This window comes from Aspergillus multicolor (genome assembly GCF_047715735.1).
Source record: "Aspergillus multicolor strain CBS 133.54 unplaced genomic scaffold BDW74scaffold_4, whole genome shotgun sequence".
NCBI classification, from domain to species: Eukaryota; Fungi; Ascomycota; class Eurotiomycetes; order Eurotiales; family Aspergillaceae; genus Aspergillus; species Aspergillus multicolor.
The window spans coordinates 1-19,752 of record NW_027395955.1 but is presented as its reverse complement, the minus strand read 5'-3'; the positions used below and the strand labels follow the sequence as shown (position 1 = coordinate 19,752).

The following is a 19,752-nucleotide window of genomic DNA, read 5'->3' as shown; positions in this document are numbered from 1 at the left end:
TAAATTACCATTAACCTAGGTTGTCTACAATCAACCGCAATCGCGAATGGAGGTCAATGCTAGAACCGGGTTCTCGTAACTGATTCGCAAGCGGGAAGGGCAAGCGTAGGGCATCGGCTATATGTTCATGTCGTGGGTAGGGCAGGGCTGTTAGGGGAGAGGAGGCAAGACAATCTAGTAGGCTGGTCGAGCAGCTAAACAGACAGGAAGCTTGACGAGCACTCACTCGCAGAAAAACTCGCTTCTCCCTCCGAAAACCAGGGGATAAGAAGACCACCGGTAGACCACCAGATCAAGCCCTAAGTCGCATGGGTCCTCACCTTCGCGCTCAAGAGACTATAGGTATCTGGCAGCCTACTCACAGGGACCATAAAAGTCTTCTAGACAATGGTATTAGAGGCAGGCACCATGTCAGGGACCTTTCCACTACGCAGATCGCTGAATAGGGTAGCCTCTCCCTGGGTCTTTAAGGGGTATAACAGAGTAAGGTGGCTTTTGCGTCTCCTCATAAGGATGTAGTTTGCATATCGGGGCCGGTGATCGAGACGGAATAGTAGCCGCTTTGAATAGGTACCAACTCTCATCTGCCCGTAAGTTGTGGGCATCAGTCGACGACAGGATGCTCGGAGTGTGGACGACTGAAGGGTATTCGTAACAGCGGAGGTGGCGGGCACTATTACGTCGGCGCGACTGGCAATCTGTTGTTCAGTTAGAGACACAAACCAGCTTGAACCCGCGTATACACTGCGGTGCATGAGCTACAACTCAGAACTGGGCTTTGATTGATCGACACAGTAGCAGGCTGACGTGTTCGAGTCCACCTCCTTCTGTCCTATAGACCGAAATGAAATGAGGAAACGCGAAAGTATTGACGATGGCTCACTTAAGTCCAGGCCACGGCTCTCTCTCAGTTTATGGTTCGCATTGCTTGCCCTGGGTGGTCATAGACGGGTATAGACGTTGGATGATATGTCCCGGTTGACATGCTGTGTCTAGTGTGCACAGTTTGACCACTCGATGTCAAAAGCCTGGCCTGTACATGGTACGCACGAAGGGTTCGATGGCGGCAGAATCGGGGTAGAGAGCGCCGAAAGGGGGACGAAGGTTCACTGCCAGCTTGCCTGGGCGGAAGTCCGGCACGGGGGTCGAAGTTGCCTATGCTCTTGGTCTTATTAGCGGCCAGCCACCGACATCGTCCAAGGCGGGAGATAACGAGGAGGATGAACAGCAGCACGCCAACCTTGATGTAGAGATGAATGCCAAGACCTGCATGATTCAGGGACTGCTCCTGGTCCAAGATGTGAGGAATGCAGGAAGCAGGATGCAGGGTGCAGACAATCGCAATGTCCAATGGAGCCAAGCAGTACCACGGACACAGCAACGTGTTTAGGATACAACAGCGCCAGGATGATCTGATCATCCCGCGAGGGAGATACCGGACGGGACAGGAGGATCATGATCGATGTGATCTCGAGCACGCCGCTGACTTCATGGATTTGGAATCGAAGATACCGTGAGAGGGTACAGGCTGCAGTGTATCGTCACTGTTGGAGATAGATTAAAGCCCGTACTCCTAGATAGCTTGCGTTATACGACTTCGAAACGACAAGAGATGCTCTATCTCCCCATGTGCAGTGTATGACGTCTTCATAGTTGAAAGGACTGGGCCTTTGCCACGGGAGGGGGAAAGCTGGTTGATGAAGATGAGTGAGCGCTGAGCGAAAGCGAGCTGCAGAATCCAACAAATGTACGTCACATCAGCTGAAGCTGTTGGGTCTGTCGGTTTCTGTTGGCGAATGTGGGAGTCTTATTGGACAGCACAATGTGAATTTAGGTCAGGCCTTCTGCAGCATAAGCTGAGACTCGACGCGTGACTGCCATATTTTGAAGGATCGCGCGGATGCTACTATGGAGTAAGCTTCGTGCTACCTAGTGGGAGTCTAGGTCCAGGCGGCGGGCATCGCCACCGTGCGGAATCGGTGTTGGCTGTCCAGGAACGGGGAATGATAGTCGAACGCCAATTCGTGGGGGATGCTTGACGACGGCGGGAGATGATCGGTGGCGACAGCGCCTTGCATCCGAGCAATAGCAGGAAGTTTAAACCATGTTAATTACTGATCATCCATACGCAAGTTGGTTAAAACATTCGAGATGCTGACTGCTGACGAAGGAAGTCCCAACTGCAGCTGCAGATAGTGGAGAACGATTGGTGAAGACCACGTGTTGGATTAATATGCTAGCCGTTAATCCCTGCACCGTCAGATGGCGATGGCTCGATGAGTATTATTTAGCGGCCTTCCAGCAGGTACCATGCTTGGACATAGGCTGACCGGGGTTCGAATCCTTCGACATATCGGCCTGCGGTTGGTACCGCCGAACGGCCAAGTCCCGGGAGCGCGGTAGCCTGATCAAAGGCTTTGTTTTCTTGAAGAAACCAACAGTACGAAGTGCGATCCATCCAATCCACGCCAGACGAGTCTTGGATATTGAGTGTGATAAAGGGAGATGTCGTCATATCATCTTTTGCTAATACAACGTCGGTCGCTAAGTCTGCAGCCATGGTGCCAACTTAGCCAGGTGCTCATGCTATAGCATGATGCTCGTATACGTGACTGTAAGCAGGCGGTGATTAGCTGTTTTCAGGGGTAAGCTTTGCGAGGCGTATTCCGCGTAACAAGGCAAAAAGTTCCGAAATCACGCCGGAGAATAGAGCATGACCACAACGGCGAAGGCGCTGATTTGCCGGCTGAAGGTCGGGATTCTCACGATAAGGCGATGGGGGTTTCCCGGACTCTGTACGCGATGGTCCCGCAATGATCTGGAGCTTCCAAAAGACTTGCGAGAGATTGATAAAGCGAACCAAAGCGAGCATAAAGTCAAATCCAGACTCCAGAGTATGTTTTCGTGCTTCGCCCCTTTGAAGTGGGTTTTCAATTTGCGGGTTCAAGGTTGGATCTAACGGGTTGACTCGAGCAAAAGTGGATAAAAGAGTTCCGGAGGGATGACCCGTCGTCAAAAGAGACAAGAGTTAGAGACGTTAGCGAGTTAGTACCGGCTAACTCTTTTGATCACTGAAGAGCACTCGTAAAGGAGGCTGAAGAAAGGAGAAGCAATCTGTATCAATCTGCAGCTGGAGCAACTATTGAGACTGACATTGGCATCTTCGGTTACAAGGCGCCATCATTTGTCAAGGCTCAAGCTCTCTGCAGGTTTTGCGGGCCCGTCGGCCGCCGTCGGCGCCATCGCTGCGAACTGGCGAAGTATGGTTCAAGCTAACCTTATTGACCGGCTGCTCGGGTCCCACATGGCCATCGCATTTGTCGATCTTTGACCGACAACGGATTCCTGGCTTTCGCGCTTGAATATTCTCCGAGTCGGCCGCTCTCTTCCGGCCTCCGGTTTAGCGAATATCATGGTCTGAGACACGGCCAGAGTAGTGATGGGGCACCGGTCCAAGCTCAGGAGAAGCTCGATCATGAGGTCTTCACGAGGGCCCAGGGGTGACTCCATGTGCCGTGTGGATAACAGTGGCATTGGCGATTTAGTGCGAATAGCTGCAAAGCGAGAGCTGTCTCTCATCGAAGTAAGCCAATCTGGGCCTGCGATTTGGCCACCGTCTAAGCTAAAGACGTTCGCAATTCGTAGAAGTTAACTAAAACGGTCGGCAACGGTCGGGGCCAGCGGATGTCAAGCTAGATGGATATGGGGATTCGATGACGAGGTCGTGAGGATCATAACATTTCATGTTTTTCAGGCACTCAGGGGTCAGAACGAGAGAGTGTGGAAATCACCAAGAAACCAAGTACCTACTCATACAAATGTGCGAGTAGAGTCACCATGAGTGGCAGGATTTGATTGAAATGAATATTTCAATTTCCACCAATCAAGGACTGAACGTACCGTGAGCGAAATTATGACCCTGAACAGATTGGTAAGGATGGCATAATAATCAAAGTAGATTAACCTGTAATCTGTCGAATGATCGAATCCCTGAATTGACTAGTCAACCACGCGATGAGTGGGCCTGACTTTAGAAAATCAGCACAGCCTTGAAACTGGGGAAAGCCTGAGGCAAGGCAGAATCGGCTTTCGACTGAAGCTTGACTGCGGGGCGCAGCAGCACAACATTGATCTCTAAGAAGCCAATGCACATTTCAATTTTTTTGCGACCCTTGCATGCTGCAGTGAGACAGCGGCCCAGGTCTATATTTATCACAACGTGGTTGTGAGCTTCGGCCAGTTGGAATGTTGCTATCGCGACTCGTGGTCGATGATACGAAATAAGCTGGTAACGAGGTTCCTCCCGCCGCCGTCCGTCCCGGGAGTATTCCGGAGTAAGACGCCTCCATTCTGTCCAAATCCAAGCGGAAGATAAAATTCCTTCTCCCACTGATCGGCCGGTATGATATGACAGCTGTCAAATCGGATTGTTAGCTTTAGCGTTCGAAACCGCTCCATACGACTCCATCGTATGGTTCTGGATCTGCCCAGTAATGACTCCAGCCAAGGTCATACGGGTCCAGGCTTGATATGGAGTACTATTATTGTACCGTTGCCGTTCGTCGACCCAGCAGCTAGCTGCCCATAGTTCTGGAGCAATCCTGGAAGTTGGAGATGCTGTTTGATCGTGGATCCTTGCCAGAGCCTGGCCTGGCTGGCAGTCGATTTGGTATGCTTCGTAGATTCGAGGGAAGGATCATGGCTGCCAGGTGGCATGTGCATGAGGCGTTTAACGCAGCACGCCTTAGCGAGAGATAAGAATAACTCCACGTCGTCTATTTTCTGCAGAGGGACGAACGACGGAGGGCAAATCCCGACTAAGCACCGCTCTGATTGAGGAATGGAGGAGATGATCTCTGACATTTGTGAAGAAACGGGCCAATTGCGATCAATCCCGATTGTTGGTTATGCATTAGTCCAGGAACAGCTAGTGCTCATATTTCTGGGTCTCTGGGAGCGTTCGGGATCCATGTGATATTATTGTCTGACGACCAGTAAGAGGCTGCCGTTGAGTGCCAGTCTTAATTATCTCATGGCGAAGGGCACGGGGCAGCTGCAGACGGTATGTGAGAGGTTTCAAGTGTCACACGGCCACGTTGTGAAGGGGCTGATCATAAGAATGCTATTATTACTCCACGCGGTGTTCCAAAGGTCCGATGGTAGTAATGAAGGACGATGATGACTCGATACGAAACAAAGTCGTTGTCGACTCGCCCTGGGAGCATACTCTGGACAGTTAGACACGGGAGCCGCTGGATTATGGGTTCCTCGGATCAGAGCCAAAGCAGATCTCGATTCTGAAATTCGAGCGAAGGGCCGAAGGCAGAGGAACGCCTTGGCCGCTGCTCCTGTAGTTTCCCCACGAAGGAACGTTCATGTCACGTCAGAGGGGGAAATCAAATGAAGAATAAACCCTATTTAGGAATCAAGAGATCCGAATTGTCAGCAGGTCAAACTCTCATTGGCTACGTTCGGCATCCAATCTCAGCCACGTGATGGCGAAAGAGCCGATGCGCAGTGGGTTATTGCAGGCTGTCCTTGTTGGCCCCTTGATCAGTTTGCCTAAATCCAAGCACGACTGGGCCAGGACCGCAGATTGGTCGTTGTAAGCTTGGAAGAAGAGAGCAGAGGTTTGCTTTGATGTTCAATGACGCAGTGAAATCATTGTTTGTAGAGCATTGTAGCGACCCTAACGAATATTAGTGGGGAGCGAGAGAGCCTTGCGTGTCCGGGTATCGGTTATTAGCGTCCGTAGCTACATAATGCTCTGCCTAGTCGAGGATAGCGGCACTCGATGAAAGAGGAATGATCTTCAGAAGGAAGATTAAGTTTTACTGTCTTGTGAGGCCTGGTGCGGGATTCGCCGGGCATCTTTTTGTCGAGTCTTGACGAGTCAAGCTCGAGTCTGGACGCCGAAACGGGCACAGGGCACTTGGAGACGTGGTCGGCGGAGAGCGGGCGAAGTATGGATCGACCTAGAGGTGGGTAAACCATTAGCTTCCGGAAAAGTTTCCCCAGAGAAAGGAGAAGCACCTTGACTGAGAAGGTAGGCCAGGTTGGGCAGGTCGTGGTCCGCCCGGTCGCTGAGAGAGTGTTAGTGTGGTGTTGCTTTTTTTTCGCTTGCAGCGGGCACTGGAGGCACAGAAAAAGTAAGCTTAAGCGAGCGCACTGGGGATGCAAGGATGATGAAATTGGAATGCAGATGGAAGGGCGATGGAATGATGGGCTTGCAGGGATGTGAGGAAAGCGTCAACATGAAACGCTGATGAGATCGAGCCATCGCGAGGGAAAGTCCAGGCAGGTGACAAGTGAGCCTTGCGGCCTTGTCTGAGGCTCCGGTCCACAGGGCTGTCTGTCTGTCTGTCGGACCAAGAACCGAGATGGTCATTCTCTGGCACTGCACAGGTACCAAAATTCAATGTTTCTAAGGAGTACATACACGAGGTGGACTACTTGCTGTAACGCAGGAACTTCGGAAGGATGTAGAGTGCTTATTTTGCGAGCAGTGCTAAGTCCTCCTTCTCGCGAGTGTCTCTGGCGGTGGATGTCATTCTGATCGGAACTCCAGCGATCGAGTCTGCCTGCCAAGACGAGGCTGACCCGCACCCGTCCCGATCTCCAGAATCAGATACTGTACCAGCCGCAGCAGCTCAGGACTATCGCATATCAATCAATTTGAATCAAGCTGGCATAAAGTGCTGTTGAAAGTGAGGAGCATGAGCAAAGATAAAAATAACTTTTATTCTTAGGCACATGGCTGAAGGCAGTGTTTGATTCTGCGGGCAAGCTCGAGGAGCACCTGGCAGTGGCAGTTGGCGAGGGGAGTCAGTCCCCACTCCACACGTTCCACCAGCTAGCGCGTACACTAAGCTCAGCAGCGACCAACCACAGCGGTGCCTGAGCCAACAGTTTCCAGCTTGGTCAACCAGGGTTCGCAGTGGGAAAAGCAGTCAGCATCCAGCATCCTTGCATTGCTGCTGGAGTCGGTGGCCCTTACGATGATGAGCTGCTGGGAGGGCCCATGGATAGACTCTACGATTTGGAATTGTGCCAGACTCCGGTCTTGCGGTGGCTCGGGTGCAACAGGGCATAATAGAGTTGGGACTGGAGAATTGCATCCGCTCAAAGCAGTTAGATCTTACGCGGACCCAGCTATGCACTAGGCAGCAGATTAGCAAATTAGCAGGTCGCAAAAGCCAACAGACAGCCGTTAAGCCAGACCCCTGTAGCCTCCCAAGGAAATTAAAAATAATTCTCCATACAACGCCTGTTCCCCGTCTTTGATTGCGCCTCAGCCGCACCGCACCGGCCGAGTTGTTAGTCTAACTAGTAACTACTGATCGTAAATTTGTAAATTTACCTTGATTCTCTGGGAGTAGTGCCTGGTGGCTGTAGTGACGATCTCTTGCAGACTGACGGACAATCTTATTTTATCTGCTGCTGCCAGCCTTGTCTGGCCTGGTGCTACTCGGCCCTATAGTCTGCTATACTCCTCCTGCATCCATCTAGAACTGCCACCATCCGTTGTTTCAGGATCCTGCTTTTCTTTTTCGACCCATCTCATACTACTGTCAGGTCTGACCTCATTCATCTGGGATCTTCGCTAGCCCAGTAGTCAGTCAGTCACTGCTTCACACAGCCCACCTCTCCCTGACCCTGGCCCTCCTCCTCATCTCGTCCCGTCTCCACAGACTAGACGTTGTGGTTATTTCTTTTTTGTGCATTGTTCCTGTCAGTCCATGCGATCTTCTTCAAGGCCAGAAACTATATATCGGACCCAATCGCCAATCCTTCAATCCTTCCGATCACTCCACACAACAACACTCTTCTCACATCACACTGCCTGCCTCAAAGCTCTTCACCACTCGCACTCTGTTGGTCAAGCCTCTGTTGGTACAGCTCGTCGCAATGCCTCGCACCACTGCCCCTGCGGAGATTCCTCTCCCCATCACCTACACTCCCACCACCCACCGCATCAGCAAAGCCAAGAAGGGAAAGCGCGTCCATGCCTGCGAATACCCCGGATGCCAAAAGGTCTTCACTCGCGCCGAGCACAAGAGGTATTTTCCAGTTCTATCCTCCAGTATCACTCATGCTAATCTATGTAGACGCCATGAGCTGAACCACAACCCCGAAGCTCTCTACCGCTGCACTCAGACCGGCTGCAAAAAGTCCTTCCACCGTTCGGATTTACTCGCGCGCCACATGGAGCGACAGTGCGTTTTCTCAATTCCCAATGGAGTCCTTCCTAATGGAGTTCAATGCTAATTCGCGTTTAGTGAACTCGAAGCTCAAATGGATGCTTCAGCGCGATGGGAACACCCTTCCGCTAGATCTTCTGTCGACTACATCCCCAGATACACCGTGGTGGCGCCCACCCCAGCACCATACATCGCCATGCCTCAGCCTCAAAGCGCAATCCACAAGTCTCCAGTCATCCACCATGACATGGCGATTGACGGACTCATTTGGGGCACAATGGACCAGCACCAGCATCAGCACATCATTTCAACACCGCGCATTCACGAGTCGGTGGAAGACTCGGCCAGATTCTACTCAACGCCCGAAGCCTGCTCCTCCCCGTCCTCAGACGGCACAACATACTCCGTGCCTTCATATCCGGGCTCCATCTCCTCTGTTTCATCGACTTCTCCCGGTCTTGTCGAATCATACCCAGATCCAATCATCGATTCGGAATTAACCTCTTCGCCGGCCCCTATGCATGCGACAATTGAAGGGTGCCAATGGGAACGGGCTGACACTGTGCCCCCGGTCACGACAAGCATGGTTCCCATGTCTACGATCCCTGACAGTCTGATTCATCCTGTAAGACGCCTTGATTTCATTTTTTTTTTTTCAACGCAGCAAATTGACCAGTACAGGCTCTACACTACCATTCGCAATCATGGCCGATGCCCCCGCAAATCAACTACAACGAGAACATCATCCAGTCTGTACCAGTATCTCTACCCTACGACGCAACAGAGGGCGGCAGCAAGCCCGCGTGGGCTCTATAATTTCTTTTCCGCCAACTCAATCTCTTACTCAAAATAACGACCCTTATGCACGTCAATCACATCTCAACTCCAATCCCCGGAAACTTGTCAGGTCTGGCCGCATCCCCGAGATCTACATGCATACACACCACCGACCAATGACCACCCTTCTATAAAAAGAACTGTTGGAAGTCCGCCAATCCCTACCTCCAACCTCTCCAGTCATCCCGGGCAAAAGTTGCATTCTGCAGCCTTGTGCCACCATTACTCGAACTCTATTTCCGCGCGGTAACTCGGTGACCACGAGGCGTTAGAAGAAGGAATGCAACGTGCGAACGCCCGGGTGACTCTCCTCACATATCCTCGATAACGAATTGTAATCACGACCTTTCTTTTGTCCATTTTCCTATTCGAGTTTCTTTATTTCCTTTGTCTGTTTGTCCATCTATACTATATTCGAATCATACTCTGCTGCAGTACATAGAGCGTTTGGTTCGGAACGAGATCATGGTTTAGGAATGATTTGGCGTTGACTGTTGATTTGCCTCTCTATTCTTGCTTCATTTCTTAGTTTACTTCGAGTTTTGTGCTGCCATCTCACTATACCACTTATCCGGTTACTCTATAACCCTACTCTTATGAACAAATTTATACCCCCGTTTTATTCTCATCGATCTCATCTCAATTTTCTTACCGCATCCCTGTCTCGTCTTTCCAATGAACACCTTGTCAGCGGTCAACATTTTACACTGCATATGCTTGTGATGTCAAGCTCTACAAGCAAGCAACCTTGCTTTTTGTTTTGGGGTCTGCTTGTTTCGTGTGCCCGGATTGTCGTCTTCAGTTATGCTAGTGCACTTTCTGTTTGGATCTCTAGATGGCGCCTTGGCAAATACACTGGGAGCAAGGGACGGCGTTTTAGGATCCTTGCTGTAAACTTATGACAGATGCATATTGAGATTGAATTAACCAACTTGAAAATCTATCCTCGATACTATTTGCTTCTTTGCTCGCTTCTATGCCCTTCCCACTTCTTCATTCTTTCAATCCCAACGGCCCCTCGTTGCAGATATGCAGTACGCGACATGCAGGTACGGGTACATGCCTAGAAGTCTTCGCCACACCTCCACTCCGCGTTCCTCTCGCCTAGCCCTACCAAGACAGGCGATACAACCGAACTGCCAAACCAATTTGATTCAACCCAGCTCAAACAACCGGCAGCGCCATCCCATCCCCCCTCAAATCACTGCCCGCACTATACACCAATCTCCCCCCATCATAGTGACACCGCACAATCTGGCCGCGGCCAAACATCCCCCTCTCCCACCCCCTCAGCACCCTGACGCTGTGTCCCAATTTCCGCAGCCCCTCAACAGCAGCCTCGCTAACCCCTTCCTCAACGTACACCGTGCGATCAAGCTTCTTGCCGAGCTCGGGGTTCCCCGCCGCAATGCAGATGCGCGGGGCATCGAGCGCTGCTTGCGGGTGGTAGCCGAACGCGAGCATGTTGAGCAGCACTTGCACGTGCCCCTGCGGCTGCATGAACCCGCCCATCACGCCGTACACGGAGTGCAGGGTGTTGTCGGAGACGTTGGTGATCATGGCTGGGATGATGGTGTGGTAGGGTCGTTTGTTGGGGGCGAGGACGTTGGGGTGGTTTGGGGAGAGCGAGAAGTTCGCGCCGCGGTTTTGTAAAGTGAAGCCGCAGCCTTTGGGAATTATGCCGGAGCCGAAGCCGGCGTAGTTGGAGTTTATGAAGGAGATGCCGTTGCCTGCGGAGTCGGTTACCGCGAAGTAGACGGTGTCGCAATGATTGTGGGCGGGACTACCGTGGTCGAGGATGTCGGTGGCTGCGTCTGGGTTGAAGAGTTTGGCGCGCGAGGCGAGGTAGGATGGGGAGAGGAGTTCTTTTGTGGGGACGGGCGTGGTGTCCGGGTCTGTGACGAACCAGGAGGCGTCGGCGAAGGCGATGCGGAGGGATTCGATCACGGCGTGGAGGTACTCGGCGCTGTTGTGCTGTTCTTCTTTGAAGGCGGTGATCTTGCCGCTCTTCTCGAGTTCCTGGAGGATGCCTAGGGCCATGAGGGCCACGATACCCTGTCCGTTGGGCGGGTGTTCCCAGATCTCGACGCCTTGGTTGATTTCGTCGTCTGTGCCGGCTGATTGCTTGTCGGCGATGTTTTGGCCGTTGAACTTGAGCGAGATGGCTTCAGTCTCTTGGGTTCCTGTTTCGGCGTGCGCTTTCAGGTCCTCAAGCGTCATGTATCCGCCGAGGGATTGGATGACGTTGACAATCTCCTGCGCAACGCGGCCCTCGTAGAACCCTTTCTTGCCTTCTGCTGCGAGGGACCGGAAGGTTTGTGCCATTGTCGGGTTCTTGAGAATCTCTCCGGCCAGGGGACTGCGGAAGCCGTCTTGCGCCTTGGGATCTGCCTTGAGCATCTCGTGGGAGTTGGGGGAGGCTTTGCGGAGGAGGCTCTCACTTTCATGCCACTTCTTTTGTCAGACCCATAGTATTATGCTAGAGTTGGAGCACTCACGAAGTAAGATGCTAGCTCGGAGACGGCGAATCCCTCCTCTGCAAGCTCAATGGCCGGCCGCAGGATCTGCTCGAGGGAAAGCTTGCCGCTGCCGAATTTCTCAACAGTATCAACCCACCCTGCTGCCGCGCCGGGAACTGTGACGGCGAGGGGACTGTGCAGCGGAATTCCGCCCGCCTCATCCGGTTTCGCATTCAGGTCCGCTCGGATCTTCTCCAGTGTCGCGCCGCCAGGATAACGGCCCGAGCCATTGAGAGAATTGATCTTCTTGGTCGCCGCATCGTAGAAAAGGCAGAACATATCTCCGCCGATTCCGGTGGACGAGGGCTCGGTAACGTTCAGTGCCGCGGCTGCAGTCGTTAGATAAAAGCTTAGCTTATTTGTAGGTATGCATACCAACTGCCACCGCCGCATCCTGTTCTCATTAGCTTGCCAATCCTTGCATAGTGGTCTAGAGTAAAGGCTTACTGCAGCATTTCCACCTTGACTCAGGATCTTCTGTCCGGCCGCTGCCGCGAGAGGCTGAGTACATGTGACAATGCCTTTTGTACTGTGTACTGTGCTTCTCCGGCTGGAGAACGGAGCGAAGTCCGGGTTCTGTCTAGAGTAAACGGCTCTCGAGTTGAGCGGCATCTTGTTCAAGCTTTAGTGGCGGATATGAAGGTATGGCAGAGAAAAGTATCGGCCTTGGGGAAAGGAGCGGTTTATCAGTGATCCAGACTCCGGCTATTACCCCAACTTCTCGGTGGGCTGTGGGGGGCCATTGGAGTCGATTTGACGGCCAAACGGATGCTGTCAGTAGAAGGCGCTCATTGCGCAGTCATACAACGCTGCAATTACTCCTATGTATATCCCAAATAGACCAATCCAAGCTCTATATGAGTATCACAGTGCATCATTCCAACATACTGACTGCCAAGTGGCCACTCTACCCCGCGGTGATAGAATGGCGATAAGGGTCACGTGAGGAGGGGTAGAGGCACCTTCCTGATCCGGTAAGGTCGCACCACTCGAGGTGGAAATGACGCGGTGGCTTCACGTGCTTCAGTACTAAACCTCGGCCTCAGACCTCTTCAACTCCTCATTTTCTCCGCGCGATTTTTATCTGATCCGAATTCGCAAGGCTGAAACGTCTTGAATCGGCGGTATCGGGCACGCACGTCAAAACCGTCAAGCAGAGGAAAGGATCCTCACGGCTTCGCGATCGCCGAGACGAACCACAGCTCCACCTGCGCCGAAGACGGAGCTAAACCGCCTGGACCTGGAAGCTTCACAGCCGTGTCATTCCACGGACTGTACATGCTCAATTTGATATAAAACTATGGAACAGCCTGGCTCCTGATATGGGCTTTACGCTTGTCTATTTTTAGATCGATTTATCCTGCAAAATGGTGGTGTTTGTTGACTACGACCATGACCTCGGCAACCGCGCGCCAAAAGGCCCGGATGCATTTCAACCATACATCGAACCTGTGAAGCCGGCGCTCTCAAAGCTGAGCGTTGGCTTTGAAGTCGAGAAGCCTGCTCAAGCTTCATCGGACGCTCCGAGCACCACTGAGCAGCGTTCTGTCCGGGATGCCTTCTCAGTAGCTCTAGGCTGCTATCCGTATGATTGCTGAACGAGTCACTTGCGGGCCTGGTTCATCCGCTAACACGAACCAGGATAGCCAAGGAGATCGCACGCGCGGTCGACCTTAACACCCTGTATGCCCTATCCGGGACGTGTCGTCAGTTCTATGCGAATCTGTTTCCGTAACGAAAGCAGCTTGCCAAGCAGACTCTACGTTGCGATAATGAGTACATTGAGACTCTTTCGGAGATGCTGCACAGCGACACCGCAATTCCTGATAGCGTCAAATCTGTGATTCGACTGCTGAGTCGGGGTGCGCTGAGCACCGGGCAACAACTTACGAGCGGCAAGGTTGCGAAGTGTGCTCGGGACATGGTTGGCGAATGTCGGGGGTGCTCAAAGGTCGTTTGTCGGGTATGTCGTACCGGTCATGAGCGGGGATAAGTCTAATTGTTAGAACTGTACGGCCAAACCCCCGAACAGCGCAACTCTGAAGAACCGCATCCGCCGACTATGTACCACCTGCCGAAAAGCGCCACTGAACAATCTCATCTCCCCATCTCTCCACGCTCCTATACCTTCAGCATCCGATTCCACTTTTGCTACCGTCTTCTTACGGGATACATGCACCTGCCAGGACGTCCTTTGGCTATGCAACCAATGCGGGCAGAAACTCCGCCGGAACGACACCACCTACCGCCGAGTCTGGACATGGCGCACCCGGTACAGCACATACCTCGGCGGGCTGGGCACAGGAATCGGCGAAGGCTGCCAAGGCGTCAAGTGCGGCCGCGGCGAGAGCTGCCTTGCGGCGCAAGAAATCGAGTTGGAAGTAGAGTGCGAGGCGGACGAGTCCATGTCCCACAGCCCTCCCGAATACGGCTACCATTTCGGACATCGGTTTGATCAGGACCATAGCTCTCATAATCACACGGGCCAGAGGTGGGTAGATCCCGATGAGAAAGAGCCGGGGTATCTCCGGCAGGAGATTGATGGCATCGGGGGAAGAGTGAAACAGAGGGCGAAGAAGAGGGTTCTGGTAGGTGCCTGTGTGCCAGAGTATGAGGATGAACGTGATACGGGGGATTATCTCACCCGTGAGGAAGACGGGTTGCACCGAAGTTGGTGCGGTTGGTGTTGGAGGGTTGTCCCTGCTAAGCAGGAAGCATCTGCTGTTCAGGTATAGCTGTTTTGGATTACCGAGTAAAAGTTGGCCTAAGCTCAAAGAACAGGAGGGGCTGTCCTAATTGCAAATGGCCAGTAGTAGAACACGTAACGCTTGGGCCATTTACACGTTCATCTCTATCAAAAGCAACGCATTGTATTTGGGTATCAATCTATGAGCGTCTAATCCATCGGTGCATAATCTATATACAAATCACCACATACTTTCCGACCACGGATCCCCTTGTTTTAGATAGTATGATTATTGCATCAACTTATCCATCCCCTCCTTCCACCTCGGTCCATAAACCTTCATGACAACAATAACGCCACTACTTGCAAAAGCGACGAGGCCAATAATAGTAAACAGCCAGCCGTTGCCAATGCCGTTAATGATAGGCGCTGTAACAAACGAGCCCACGCAACTAAAAATGTTGCGGGTGAAATTGTTGAGAGCCACACCCTCGGAGGACTTCTTGGGCATAAATTCGGTGAGCATGGTCGTAACCATGCTGAAAATTAGCATTGAGCCGATGCCGAAGAAGAAGTTAGCGATCATCTAGAGAACGAGTTTGCGTTAGTACTTGTGGTTTAGTTGGGGTTAGGGTTAGGGTATGCGGGGGTGGACGTACCGGTGCAAGCCAGAAGACACCCTTATCAACTGTCCATCCATACCAGATTAGACCGGCTGGGTAAAGCAGAGCGCCTAGCCAGGCATTCTCGCGCATGCGGTCCTCTGGTCGGAAGATGAGATTGCCCTTTTCATCATACCGGTTCGCTTTCTTCGCTTCTCGCTCCATGATCTTGTCGATCCAGCGGCCGCCGAATAGACTCGCTACAAAATATCCCAGCGAGTTTGGAATGTATAGCAGACCCACAATGATTGTGTCAAAGTTGTAGGGGTCCTTGCCGAAACTGTTCTCAATACTGACGTTCAGCACGTAAAGGGAGCCGAAAGTTATGGCCGCGTAGTAGACGGTCAATAACACCGGGAGATAACGCAGATACAGGATGATCTTGAGCGGATCGAGGAAAGAAATTTTGGCGAGTTTGAGCCAGCGGGTAGTTGTGCTGAGGACTTGGGTTTGAACTGAGGAAACACGGGAGGCGCGGCGGGAGAGTGTTTCTTCTGTTGGTGTCGGTTCTGCAGGCATGGTCGATTTTTGGTTTGCTTTGGACAGAGTCTCTGGCAACCCGAGGAGGATCAGAACCACAACGAGAGCACCATATGCGCAGAAGAACCACATTGTGCTTCGCCACTGCCACCGCTGCGCCAGAACTCCTCCAACGATAGGCGCAATCAATGGCCCGCACAGCGGCCCGAGGTAGAATATTCCCATTGCGCGTCCTCGCTCTCGCGTATCCCAGATGTCTGCGATGGTGCCTGCACCGACAGCCTGGACAGAAGCGGATGCACCACCACTAAGCAATCTCATAACGATAAGCATGGAAATTGAGCTCGAAATGGCGCAAAGTACATTGAACACTACAAAGAGCGCGAATGATACGATGTAGATGGTCCTCCTTCCTAACCGCTCGCTAAAGGATGACCACCAAAGCGGGAAGATGGACATGCTCAGCATGTACAACGAAATCGTCAGGTTCGTGACTGTCGTTGTTGCATTGAGCTCGTCTGCTACCTGTGACAGCGCGGGGAAGAAGATGGAACTCCCCATTGGCGCAACAGAGCCAGCCACTGCAACGACGAAGGTGATGAACCATTTCTTGTTGCGCGGGTAGCATTTCGGGTTTTCGATTTCTTCAAGTAGAGTGATTTGGCCAAAGAGGCCGCGACGCGAGAGGCGTGGCACCACCCTAGGAACTTCTTCGTCCGAGGCAGCAGGTGAGACTCGGACCTGGTCTTCAACGTCTTTGCCGGGGGTTGTTGGGCGGTGATCTAGCTCTGAGTTTTGGGAAGAGGAGAGCGAGTGCAGGTCGTCGTGTTCATCGTTATTCGAGGTCGCGTTTGAGTCTTGAGCTCTGTTTTCTGCAGCACGTTTCTCTTCCATCTTGATGGTTGTTCGTTTCAATGTGCTTTCGCAATAGATGTTCGATCAAGCTGCTGGTAGCTGCGTCATAAAGATTGGGGTTGAGATATGTCCATTAGTACTGCAATATAGAGGCCTGATTAGTCGAATCGAGCATGCAATAGAATTGAAAGGATGACCGATGAAGCGAAGGGAAAGACATGAAAATTTCCAGAGCTTGAGACACAGTTGAGGTTGAAGTCTCTCCACCGATCTGCGGGTCCTTTGCACCTTCCAAGTTCCTCTCTCCCTCGCATTCCTTCCTCGCCCAATCCGCGTTTCTTTCTTCAAGACTTCTTGCGTTCTCCAAGAGTGACTTCTCTCTGCCAGTGCCGTTCCACCCGATGGTCCAGTCGGAATCGTTGCGTCTTAGGCAAAAACCAAGATAAGCGGAGGCCCACTTGCGGTAGCCGAGGTCAAGCATCGTTGTCCCTGGATAAGTATCCGGTCGCCTGTTTGTCAATCATCTCATTCTAGCCAGGTCTAGCGTCACTGACTTCCTCCTTTACCTATAGGATAGGGCCAAGACACGAGCGATCTTTGATCAATTCGAAGTCTGGATGTTGCAGGACGTCCAGCCTGATAATCGTTACGACGTTTGAGCCTCGGCTGCTGCCACCGCGGACTCCACTGCGATAGACAAGATTTTTAGATGGGTCTTGGGCATCCACCGGGTCCTCTCGTCCAGATTGGCCTCAGCTCTATACAAAGTACGGATGAATTCATACCCTGCCACCGCCAGCAGACTCAGGAATAATAACGAGTTGTCAACGCTTCCCATAATCCATACGTGGAGGTCGCGAAAAGTATCAACTCGTCTGGCATTCTGTTGGCGCTCGTCTATATATCTACTCCGAAAACTCAAAACGCTTTATACAAACTTGATTCTATCTTCTACAACAGGCCGCACGATGGGCAACGAGTCTTCGGGGTTCAGACCGACGACAGTCTCGACCCTGGCCCTGTCAATACCGACGGTGTGCACGTCTGCATCGTGGGGCTCTTCGTGTCCGAATATGGCAAGAAGCAGACCGACGTCTGTCATCGCTGCCTCCTCCCCTACGATGGTCTGCAGCTCTGCAAACCAAGAAAACCCATCATACCCCTGCGCAATAAATGAAGGCATGGCAACGGTATAGGTACGGTCCGGTTCCAATGGCTCAAGGCTCCCGTCCGGTCTCTCGAAGAGGACGTCTACAACTCGAGACCACTCAGGCCGGCGCCAGCTTGCCACTATTCGCAGCCTTGAAACTTGCAAAAATCGGCCATCTGTGTGCATATCAGACACCGAGTTCTCTAATGCAAGCCGGATGATAGATCCAGGCAATTCTTTCACGAGAATGCCGTTACTAAATGGGCAGATGTCTTGTGTTCGCGTTAGTCTTTATCGGCTACAACTATTATTCGCCTTACTGATGATGTCCCTGACCAGTAGGGGCTCGCCATCGGCCATGGTCTCCCTCAAGATCTGGTCACTTCTGATTCCGCCGCTATTGAAAAGGCCAATGTCGGTGTTATAAAATGCTCGAATGGCATCAGCTAACATGTTGCCCATGTTCGTCTCTTGGCAGCGGTTGTTATGATTGCGCCCATCTATGGGGACAGCTGAATGCAGTAAGGGTTTTTGAACGAGCTTTCCAACTCGGTCATGGATTCCCCGCAAAATCTCGACGACCTGAGTGGGTAGTTGCGGTTCTGCAAAGGCAGTCTGGATATCGGTGTATTGACGCACTTCCAAGTCAGTCACGTACGTACTGATTCTGGGCTATGCAATACTCACACTTCACTGTAGAGCCAAGCACAGCTCCCTTCTCATCTCGGTGAACAATCAACCGCACGAGGGATAGACCTCGCCAGTCGGTTCCGCTTTTGACCAGCCTTATATCTCCTTCAGTGTCGGGAAGCATTCCAGCCACTTCGATCTCGGTGACTTTGAGTCCCTGTTCAGCATTCGCTGCATTCAAGTCCGTGTCCCCCGCAAACCTCCTCAACGTGTCGTGGTCATGCCCGCCTAGCAACAAATCAATCCTGCTATCTCCGCTAATAGTTGCATTGGCCACGGTCATATCCTCCGGTACACGCATATGCGTCAGTGCAATGATTAGATCGCAGCGCTCTTCCACTCGGAGATAGCGCGCAAGACGTTGAGCCGCTTGTACCGGCGATTCAAACTCGCACGGTGGTAGTGATTCGCAGTTTGATGGCCAGTCACTAACTTCGTCAGCTGGACTGACGAAATCATACGTGACCGACTACCTACGTGCCCGCGAGGCCAATAAACCCGACCTTAAGACCATTGGCCAAGTCCCGGACAAGGTATTCTTGCGCAGATCCCAGCATCTTTTTGTGATCTACCGGGGTATGAAAAGCGTTTGAAAGTAACCAGGGGAACTTCAACTGGCTCGAAAGCTCGATCAGCCTTGCATCGCCAAAGTCAAAGTCTACCCTTTGTCAGTGATGTAACCACAATCATACGATTTGCGTCAAACTCGAACCATGATTTCCATAACACCCAACGTCAATCCCTACAAGGTCCAGCAATGGACAAACCTGCTCCCCTTGCAGTACGCTTGCCTCGAGCGACGGCGAAAACGCATCTCCGCTGAAGAGGGTTAGGGTTGGGGCGTTTGGGTTTGAGGCTGCGAATTCGCGCTGCAGGTTGAGGAATCTGGTAAGTAGGGCCGCAGAGGGGATGTGATACTGATATCATCGCGGTTAGGTTCAGGGCGTACTTGAGGCTCAATCTAAGCAGGGCAAGCTCACGATGTCGTTGAAGTGAACAAACTGAACCTCGTCGGATTGCATTTTGACTACGTTACTCTCTCCAGAAAAACACGGGCTGGGGCGGAATTTAAGAGAATTTTGCATTGATACAACACATCCATCAGCAAATATGAATGTCCCAGCGGGGTCGGTCATCTTGCAGATTCTGGGGAATACGAGAACCGGGTCGCTGTGACTAGTTGGCCCCCTCCGACAGTACGGTGTAGTATGAGTCGGCGGCAGACGGAGCGTCAAAAAGACAAAGCATCTAGGCAGATCTCACATACGGCACTGTCTGACACTGATGCCTGATTAACAAACGAATAATCTACCGAGTATGGCTGCCGTATTGAGTTACCAAGCCCCATTGAGTCATTGGCTTACATTCCAAGGGCCGGGCTACTGGGGGATATGAGTGGGTCAAAGGACAACAAACAACAAGCTAAGGCGGGCTTTGCCTGCAATATTCGACGTCTCAGATAGCCTATGCAGGTCACAGGAAGGGGAAATATGCTGATTGCAGCCTTGGTACATACAGTATCTAATCGGCGGCAAAAAGAAACACGGAAAATTGAAAAAAAAAAAAAAAAATGAAAAAAATGGTCCCAGAGGGGGTCGAACCCTCGACTTTGGCGTAACAATCGGATAATGGTTTATCCGGCCAGGCGGCTAATATTAGCACCACACTCTAA

General features: G+C 52.0%; 6 protein-coding genes across 6 annotated transcripts; 3 read left to right on the top strand and 3 right to left on the bottom strand.

The window, feature by feature from the left end:
• Window positions 1–7,474: 7,474 nt before the first annotated feature.
• On the top strand, window positions 7,475–9,326 carry BDW74DRAFT_97059 (uncharacterized protein). The gene is made up of 4 exons (XM_073734203.1): window positions 7,475–8,060; window positions 8,109–8,216; window positions 8,280–8,826; window positions 8,883–9,326. Exons 1-4 carry the CDS (start codon window positions 7,909–7,911, stop codon window positions 9,015–9,017), a joined length of 942 nt encoding a protein of 313 aa, XP_073586832.1. The 5' UTR covers window positions 7,475–7,908; the 3' UTR covers window positions 9,018–9,326.
• A 667-nt stretch (window positions 9,327–9,993) lies between these two features.
• BDW74DRAFT_188358 (gamma-glutamyltransferase family protein) lies at window positions 9,994–12,169 on the bottom strand (the record flags this gene model as incomplete). The annotated part of the gene is made up of 4 exons (XM_073731702.1): window positions 9,994–11,489; window positions 11,537–11,886; window positions 11,933–11,951; window positions 12,005–12,169. The coding sequence occupies 4 exons, from the start codon at window positions 12,167–12,169 to the stop codon at window positions 10,203–10,205; spliced, it is 1,821 nt and encodes a 606-aa protein (XP_073586831.1). The 3' UTR covers window positions 9,994–10,202.
• A 471-nt stretch (window positions 12,170–12,640) lies between these two features.
• On the top strand, window positions 12,641–14,470 carry BDW74DRAFT_146844 (uncharacterized protein). The gene is made up of 2 exons (XM_073723429.1): window positions 12,641–13,520; window positions 13,564–14,470. Exons 1-2 carry the CDS (start codon window positions 13,356–13,358, stop codon window positions 14,290–14,292), a joined length of 894 nt encoding a protein of 297 aa, XP_073586829.1. The 5' UTR covers window positions 12,641–13,355; the 3' UTR covers window positions 14,293–14,470.
• BDW74DRAFT_174800 (uncharacterized protein) lies at window positions 12,925–13,292 on the top strand (the record flags this gene model as incomplete). The annotated part of the gene is made up of 2 exons (XM_073728134.1): window positions 12,925–13,142; window positions 13,199–13,292. 2 exons carry the CDS (start codon window positions 12,925–12,927, stop codon window positions 13,290–13,292), a joined length of 312 nt encoding a protein of 103 aa, XP_073586830.1.
• Window positions 14,471–14,532: 62 nt separating the features above from the next.
• BDW74DRAFT_174798 (MFS transporter) lies at window positions 14,533–16,279 on the bottom strand (the record flags this gene model as incomplete). The annotated part of the gene is made up of 2 exons (XM_073728133.1): window positions 14,533–14,829; window positions 14,903–16,279. The coding sequence occupies 2 exons, from the start codon at window positions 16,277–16,279 to the stop codon at window positions 14,533–14,535; spliced, it is 1,674 nt and encodes a 557-aa protein (XP_073586828.1).
• An 889-nt stretch (window positions 16,280–17,168) lies between these two features.
• BDW74DRAFT_174797 (bifunctional metallophosphatase/5'-nucleotidase) lies at window positions 17,169–19,102 on the bottom strand (the record flags this gene model as incomplete). The annotated part of the gene is made up of 6 exons (XM_073728132.1): window positions 17,169–17,662; window positions 17,711–18,028; window positions 18,078–18,508; window positions 18,558–18,738; window positions 18,793–18,997; window positions 19,061–19,102. The coding sequence occupies 6 exons, from the start codon at window positions 19,100–19,102 to the stop codon at window positions 17,169–17,171; spliced, it is 1,671 nt and encodes a 556-aa protein (XP_073586827.1).
• Between the last annotated feature and the right edge of the window lie 650 nt (window positions 19,103–19,752).